Source organism: Lampetra planeri, unplaced genomic scaffold (assembly GCF_965212315.1).
Source record: "Lampetra planeri unplaced genomic scaffold, kcLamPlan1.2.h2 scaffold_1551, whole genome shotgun sequence".
Taxonomy (NCBI): domain Eukaryota; kingdom Metazoa; phylum Chordata; class Hyperoartia; order Petromyzontiformes; family Petromyzontidae; genus Lampetra; species Lampetra planeri.
Window position 1 is genome coordinate 1576 of NW_027614278.1, and position 9106 is coordinate 10681.

The window sequence follows — 9106 nt, forward strand, 5'->3', positions numbered from 1 at the left end:
CCACACCAGAGAGGAGACTCAAGCTGATTTTTGGAGAATGAAATTAACAGGACCAGGGAGAGGGAGGGCTGACATTTTGCTCCAGAACCTGATAGAAACATCTGTCGAGACAGTCACTGCAGTGATCCGCTGTGTGCCAGTTTAAAACGTCACACTTCTGTTCTTTAGCCTGCCATCTTCATAAGTTTATTCAGCTGATGAATGAATCTGAATTTGTCACATACTTTAAAATCACATCCACATATGTCACAATTTTCCCACAAAGTCAAGATTTTTTTTTTTTTTTACCGTGTCTCATTTACAACTCTTGTTTTTTTTAGCTATGAGTATCATTGCATTCAACTTGAAATTACACCACAAAGTGAAGTGACTTCCTCTGGGCCGGTAATTACTAATGGAGGCAGACTCAAATCAATCCGCATCAATTCAAACTGAAAGTACTGGTGCAGGGTCAGACTGTCCTTTGACAATAATCAGTGCTTTTAGTCAAGAATGTGACAACAGTCACTGTGGGTTGAAATGTACAGTGGTTTACTGATCTTTAAATGTCAAACAAATGTGAAACATTTCTATTTCTGTTCTCTTTCTATTCTGTTGATTTCATTCCATTCAGTGAGTGCTTTCAGAGGTACCTGAAACTGTAAAAAAAAAAAAAAAAAAAAAAGATGTCCACAGAGTTTCCTGTATATAAGATTTATACAACACATCGTAGCTTTAAAAAGAAAATAAACACAGGCAAAAGGACACCTCTTATAGCAAGAGCAACCCTCCCTGGACTCCAAGTGTTTCTGTAGCTTTGGTTACGTGGGGTGTTTGAGGAGTCTGTGTTGTTTGATCAGTGAAGACTTGTCATGTCAGCGTATTGCATGTTTTCTGTGAAGTAGAATTATATAGATTCAGCATAAAAAATGGTAGTTATCAACATTTAAACATGTGTAACCTGAAGTTTAATGTAGTGTCAAATGTGTGTTAAACTGTGTACAACATATCTAAAAGTTGATCCTAGTACTTTGTAACAGACAATACAGACACTGAACATTATCCACTTTGGTTTGTTCTTACTAGTGAAATGCACATGGATATCATTCAAAGAGCAGCTGTAGATTTCATCGGTTGGTTTAGATAGAGGATATGATCTCTTCAAGGAAGCTCTCAGAATGATGCATACAATACACACTCCTTCAGGCAGATTTACACACACTCACACACACACACACATTACTAAAGGCCATCAATTTTTCTCACATGTTGTACATGATAGACTGAGCAGCATGGGCACTCAAGAGGCGCCTGCGGTGAGTGGATTGTTTTCTGTTCTGTGGTGAGCGTACTTCAGCCAGCTACTAAAAGAGCTCTTTTCAACCTCTCATTCCAACTCCATTTTCAATGGTAAATGGTGCCACTTTCTCATTCTGTCTCCTTGTATTTCTTTCCCGTGCTAGATGGTTTGCAGACGAATAAGTATAAAGATAAACCTTTGACGTGTACAGCAACCGATACCAGCAAAGTTTGTATTCTGCTTCACGCAAATACAGCAATCAGCTTGTTTTTCGCTAAGGAAAAGTAAGGAAACTTAAGTAAATGTAACTTTCATGTAGTTGACCTTAAATATATTAAGGCAGAAACATGGCGTGTGCTTACAAACAATCCAATCCAGCATGACGGTGCATTGCATTATCTGTCAGTATAAACTGCGTTTTGTACTGTTTTTGTAGCACGCAGGTCTCTGCTCTTTCTGCTTCATTTGTTGTTATTGGGAATTTTATGGTGCTGTTGTACTTAGAATAAATATTTGTTGTTCATCATGTAAGCACTAGTGCAAATTTTTGCCGGTCTGCTATGATGAAAGTGGAACGTAAACATCTTGGTTTTCACCTGGAAATCACATCACCGTGAGTTAGAAATTACACTTAGAAAGTGTCATTTGACTTGGATGGTACATTTAAATAATCAGGAACAAATTTTCCAGTAGACTGACTATTGCAATATTATTCACCAGAAATGCTCCTTTACAAGAGACTCTGGATGGCTTCAGGTTTTCAGCCCATTAGGTGTTCTGGTCACAGGGACCTATTTTTCAAGTGTGAAAGTGAAATATTATAATTTCCCACTCAAAACTCCACAGCTCTCGGCTTACCTTTGAGGAATTTGACTTACTTTACTCTTACTTTGTTGTGAAAATGTCAAATATGTGGAGGACTTACTACACGACACGGCAATTTAACAGCTGAACACCTTAGCATTTAAAAATCATCCTGGAGCACTGAGACTATTTTCTGTAGCGAAATACACTCACAATAGTGAGTATTGACTGACATTTAATGTGGAATCAATTGAAAAAAAACTGGACACCCTCATTCGTGGTTTTAATGGCCTTTGGAGTTTTAGATAATTATGCTGGAGTCTTTTCTACCTGTGTGTCTCAGTCATCAATCAATCAATTTTTGATTTTTATCATCTCATAGCTTTTCTATGATTATATGGTATGTATGACAACTGAACAAGAAACTTTGTTTATAGGCAGAATTCATATTCATACTACAATTATTACTAAGTATTATTGCAGGAAATACAGTAGGGACATTTTCCTCCATTTTGTTTTTTATTGTCAATTTCATGCTTGGTCAAACATTTTACAGCAAGATTTCAGGATCAGTGGAGCAAACAGCAGCTCTTTTGAATAACAGTAGTAAAGTATTCCACCGTGTTTTGTTTCAACTAGAAATTTAACTGATCTTACAGTTTTTTGTCTGCATAGCCGTTGATGTCCATTTTTCTGCTGTAAGTCGAGGGGAAGAATGCATGTTTTTTTTTTTTTTCTGATTAACTTGAACAGGAATCACTTTATGATAATAGATACGGCTGCAACTGCTACCTGCAGTTGCACTACATATCTGTTAAAGTGCTTTGTTGAAAATCCTAATAAGGCAGTGCAGAGATGTGCTTACAACAAAACAATCCTTTTCTGTAATATATCAAAATAAACCACAACGACAGGGGCTGAAAGTAAGGCAACATAGGAGACAAAGAACAGCTACATTTTAATCCAACAAGAACATAATATAAAATCCAGTGTGTTAAAATACCTAAAAGTAACCCAACATAAACTAAATAAACCAGGACACAAAGTTGAGGACGCTTGTGCAGAGGCAGACTACGCTATAGGGGAAGGCTGGACAGCGAGCACAATATTTTTAAAATGATCAAGCTATAATAAAAATGTTTAACAAAGGGGTTTCCAAACTTAGGAGTTAAGTGCAAATAGTGTCTCCTGATAGCCACCTAACAACGATTCCCTCAATTACAATTCCGTGGTCAATAACAAAATATACTGGATCCAAAATAGATGCTGACACCAACATGGAAGCAATTAAGATGCAAACGTGTTAACAATCTCTTGGTTAATAAACTCATTCGTTCATCTTCTGCCACTTATTCCGGTCATGGGTCACAGGCCGTGCTGCAGCCGATGTCAGCTGTCAGCGGGCGACACCCTGGACCAGCTCATCGCAAGGTCACATGAAGGACAGACAACCATTCACTCACACACTCACACCTAAGGACAATTTAGAGTGACCAATTAACCTCAGCATGCTTTTAGAGGTGGGAGGAAGACGGAGAACCCGGAGAGAACCTACACATGGGGAGAGCATGCAAACTCCACATAGAAAGAAATAAAATAAAAGCGTGTGTCAGACAATTGAAGATCTAGGATTTAGATTCTCCATCAAACTTGATTACATAACAGAACATGACCTCTTTGCAGCTCACACTTGGGGGAATCACTGGTTTAACATATATATTTTGTCATATACTGTATATACCACTGTACTGTATATTTAGAATATATGATGGTGTACCTTGCAAGACAGCATATGGATTGAAGTACTTTTTTTATTATTCTATTCTATTAATGATTGTTTGACTCACCTGGGATGATGCTTCAGTGACTGCCCTTCACTTTTGCTATTTTATTTCCGTCACACACTTTCTCTGCTCGCTTTCCAGAGGGACGTCAGTGTCGTAGTTTTTACGGACAGTCAGAAAGTGTCAGTTGACATTTCCTTTCTTTGGAAGCGCTATGTTAGATCGGCATGTTAGACAAACACACAGACACCAAAGTTGTCCTCCCATTCCGAATGGAAGTTTTCATTTTTCATTTCTTTTTAGATCCTTTCTTTGGTAAAAATGCATTGGAAACTAACTCATATGTTCGCTGGAATTATGCCATGGGTGCCACATGCAGTTAAAGTAGGTTGGTAAAGTCCTTCAGTTTGTTAATGAAACTGGAGCTGAAAAATCAGCCATTTTCCTTTATTTCAGAATTAACAAAATGACTAACTGTTCCGACATATGAAACTTTAAAGGTTTGATTTGATGATTGTTAGATCATTGATTTATGCTAGACAAGAAATAAAAATTCTGCAGTCATTTCCTTTTTGAAATCAGGACAGAAGGTATCCTACAGTGCAGACTGTGCAGCTTAAGGCATTCCGATTTGCGCTGTTGCGCGAGTGAAACAACATTGAATTAAATTTTTATTGGTATACCAATAAAGTTTATATGGGCTATAATCTAAAGCATTACCATCTGATTTGTACCCGCTGAATGTCAGCTACCACAGAGGAATAAACTAAACTAGATCACATGGAGCTTGTCTCTAAGAGGTTGTTGGTGATTGATTCCCCTCCATTCCATGTCCAACAACAGTTCTGTCACCTTCATGGCAACGTCATTGCCTTCACAGGCAGGAAATATTCAGGATTTATTATTTTTTGTCGTCCTTTTTTCTGTAACTGAGCAACATGATGACAGGTATGCTCACAGGAAAATAAACATTATTCACAGCGGTCAGAGATGTTTACACAACATATTAACAGATCCACTGCAGACCTCTGGAACAGATTCTTTTCATAAACATACAAAGTGACTGATATGGTGCAGCTGAATTCAAATGTGTCTGGTGACAACGTGGTTTATGGTTCTGCCTGCTACGGAAACTCACTAACCACAGACAGATCAAACAGCGATGAGACAGACACACACGGGTGTGATCACCCCAACTCAAACACGCTCCCTGAAATACAGGAAGTAGTTCTGATGAAGTGAAAACAGTTCTGCTACATTACACTCTAAAATCTGACGTACAAGGTTAAATGAGGAATTGTGTTTGTTGTATGTGACATTTTCAGAGACATTGTTTAGGGGAGGAAAAAAAAAAGATTATTTCACTGGCAAACCTGGACTTATTTCTGCATCTGGGCAGCAGAAAAATCTATGCTACATCTCCTCCATCATCAGTCTAATGTTTCTCTCCACCCCTGAGGTCTACTTCCTCCCAGCACGTGTGCAAAAAAAAAAAAAAAAAAAAAAAACCCAAAAAAACCCAGCCTCCCTCCCCTACGCGTGTCTTCCCCTTTTTGTACCTCGTCTCATCCTCTCTCCATGCTTCTTTCTGACATTCCAGTAGCTCCTGTCATCAGATTCAATCATCTCAAGAAAACAAATGATAAAAAAATGAAAATAGTCATGTAATCATCACTTGTAATTATTTAGTTATATCTAAGAAGAATCTCATCTGAAGCACATGCTGGACTGAACCGTGGAACATACCTGGAACTTTTCACACAGTGGACAGAGATCGTCTTTTTTCACCAAAAACTGCAGGTGAGAGTGTTTCTGGTTAGAATCTGGCTGGAAAGAAATGTTTGAAAAGATATACAATACCAAAACTGTGCTGACCTTCAGACTATTCATGTGTGTTGGAGCTTTATGTTCTTTCTCACTTTGTCTACAGTGGAAAGATGGCTGAAGTGAGTCATCAGTGCAAAATAAGAAATGTAGATTCTCTGTGTGGTCAAACATATTTCTGTGTGTCTCCCAGCAATGGTCACTAAAACAAGCAATGGAAAATAGATCCACACGTACAAAGGCTGGAAATTTACAGGAATGCAGGTGGATTAAGACATAGAGTTGGAAACAGGGTGCAAAGCTATAAATCATAACATTTCCATGTGTTTTGGGGGAAGGTTACTTCAGCGTGTACAGGGCAAAGCTCAGCTCTTCGCTCCTCTAAAGTGACAATGTTGAAAGGTTCTGTATTAGCAAGCAGTTCATAACATTAACAAACACATAGTTGGCTCAGATTAGACTAACTGAAGCTTCAGCCAGCTCTAGGTAGGCCTATGCTGGCTTTTGTGATGAAAAAAGCAGACAACCTGCAGATGTAGTAACACTTCAAGCAGAACAAGTATACAATAAAACTCCCCACAGACCAACAGGCATTAGGAGGGGAACACCACCTTGGTTGTCGGTGTCACACTGATGACTAAACAACAGCCCGTGAATAATTTCAGCATCTATTAGTCAAACTTTCCATTACGAGCAATAGTTTGTACATATATTTTAGGGAAATTTGATGAATAATCCATTAAATCAATTCTGTACAGCCACACGCACATTATCATTCACCAGAGATGGTCTGAGTCTAAGTGGCTTCTCCATTATTGAATTTGGATGGTACGCTTATTCCCCATCCTGACTGTAATGGCATTAGATGCTTCCTGAGGCTATAAACGCACCAAAGCCTAGCATAAGGGATAGAGCAACACATATAGAGGAAACCACTGGGATACAGAAATGGAACAACACAGATGTAGACTACAGCTGTAAATTTCCAAACACGAAACGCTCAAAGAAAGGCAGCACATCGACCACACAGCGACACAAAAAAGAAAGCACTAACATAATTCATTCTAAATCACATCTAACTAACTACGCTTGCGGCTTTCAGTGCCATTTGTCCTCCAGGTGATCTGAAGGAAGCCACGCAGACTAAAATGTGTTGGCATTATACGCTCTCACAAAGAAATGATGAGCAGGGTGTGGGTTTGCATCTTCTCCGTTGGATGGGCTTAGAGTGGGTCCCTGGCATCTGGTACCGACATATACATGCTAATACAGAATAATTCACACACTCAAGTTCGAACCTAACATAAATGAAATTATTCACAGCTGTATCATCTCCTCAATTCACGTCAGTTGTATGTTGTTTGACACTGATCAGTGACTGACAACTGATCACTGAATCAGATCTCTCAGTTCAGGAGAGGAGAGCGACAAGACCTCTGTTGACACCAGGGAGGATGATTTTGATTTGAGGATGATTGACTTATATTTTCTCTTCATGTGCTGCATAACATTATAAATATAAATATATGTATAAATATGAATCTATGTATATACATGCACTGTCTATATATATAGGTTGTACTCACACTGTAACGCAACCTTTTACTTTTTTTCACAGATCAATTTCTAATGAGGAAAGTCACAGACAAGTGAAGTGAAACGATGAACGCCACATCAACACCACCAACAACAACTGCAAACACAACTTTAATGTGTGTCAATATTGGTCAAAGTGCCGTTAGTGACCTCCTGATGACTGTGTACATCTTCGCCTTTATCTTCGGGTTGATCTTCAATGTGCTGACCTTCGGACCCATTTGTCAACAAGTACGAAAGCAGAATGTTCTGGGCATCTTCCTGCTCAGCCTGTCCCTCTCCGACATGCTTTTCCTATTCACCATGCCCCTGTGGATCAATTATTACAATCACGATCACCACTGGAAGCTAGGTGTTCCGTTCTGCAGTGTCGCTGGCTTCGTCTACTACTCCAACATGTACATCAGTATCTATCTTCTCTGCTGTATCTCTGTGGATCGCTGCCTGGTGGTCACCTTCCCACTACGCTTCAAGACCCACCGTACTTCCTGCTACGCCTGGGGACAGTGTTTCATGGTTTATGCTGTAGTTGTGGTGCTTCACATCATGGTTCTGTACAAAGACGACCTCGTTGATGCCCATGATGATATTAACAGCAATGACCGTTGTTATGAGACCTACCCAATGAAAGCACCTATTGCCCTGTTCAACCTGCTCCGAGTGGGCATCGGCTTTCTGCTGCCCCTGGTGGTGCTGTCCGTCAGCTACTGGAGGGTGTTGGCCACTGTCGGCCAGAGTCCTGGATTGAGCGCTCAGGCTAAGAGGAAGGTTCGCATGCTGTCTTTTGGGGTCATTGGAATCTTCTCTATTTGCTTTGCTCCATACCACATTCTCCTGCTCACACGCTCGCTTGTCTTCTACCACAGCAACGACGTAGGTCCTCTCGGAAGTTACTGTGAGTTTGAAAGAAAAATGCATTTTGTCTTCTCATGCACGCTGGCGCTGTCCAGTCTGAACTGTGTTGTGGACCCCGTGCTCTATGTGCTGGTCAGTAATGGAGTTCAGGCGGAGGCGAAACTGTGCTGGAGGAGGCGAAACAGGACACAGACAGAGGATTGTGCTCTTACAACGTATAACAAAAAGTTAAATAATTTGATATGAGCACTTACCTGCATGACATACGAGAGGTGTAAACAGGGTGTGGATTTGTACGTATTGTATGTGTGTTCCTACATGTACACAATTGCCCATTAGTCTGCGACTCAGTCTCCAGTGTGCTGTGCAGGTTACACATAACCACATTGCCTCTTTCCCCTGCTCATATCCTGCACAGTGTTGAAGAAGGGGATGGATATTATTTATCTCAGTGCTAAGTGACAGAATTGTAGAGCGTCGTCTTCCCAAGAGTTTTTCCATGTGGAGCGACACTGCTGATTTGAAGAGCCCTTGTGTATTTCCCTCCAATCTACACAAAGCTATGGAGTAGTATGACCCCGATACAGCTAAAAGCACAATAAGCACGACCAGAAAATCATGTATTAGCATGGACAAGTGTACTCTGTCAATGACTGAGAGCTCTCCAGTGTTCTTTTTTATTGTAAAAAAAGACCCCACCAATGAATAAATCATAATAAATGCATGTGTAGCGGTTCGATTTCTTTGTGTTATTTCATTCGGAATCTAGCTAGTCCAATTTTGCTCCTTTTTGTATCTGTATGCAACACAGCAGGTGCAACTACACTGCAACTACACTGTACTATGACAATGAGACAATAAGAATATGACATGTCATGTCAAAACATTACCAGACCAGACTGCTTTCACAATGCCAAGAAATAACGTTTTTAATATAAAACTCCCTTGCTCTATTATTTCACCT

General features: G+C 39.8%; 1 protein-coding gene across 1 annotated transcript; it reads left to right on the forward strand.

Annotated features, from left to right (window-relative positions):
* The first annotated feature begins 7353 nt into the window (after positions 1–7353).
* Positions 7354–8388, forward strand: LOC144739538 (G-protein coupled receptor 4-like). Its single transcript, XM_078622478.1, has one exon. It carries the CDS (start codon positions 7354–7356, stop codon positions 8386–8388), a length of 1035 nt encoding a protein of 344 aa, XP_078478604.1.
* The last annotated feature ends 718 nt before the right edge of the window (positions 8389–9106 follow it).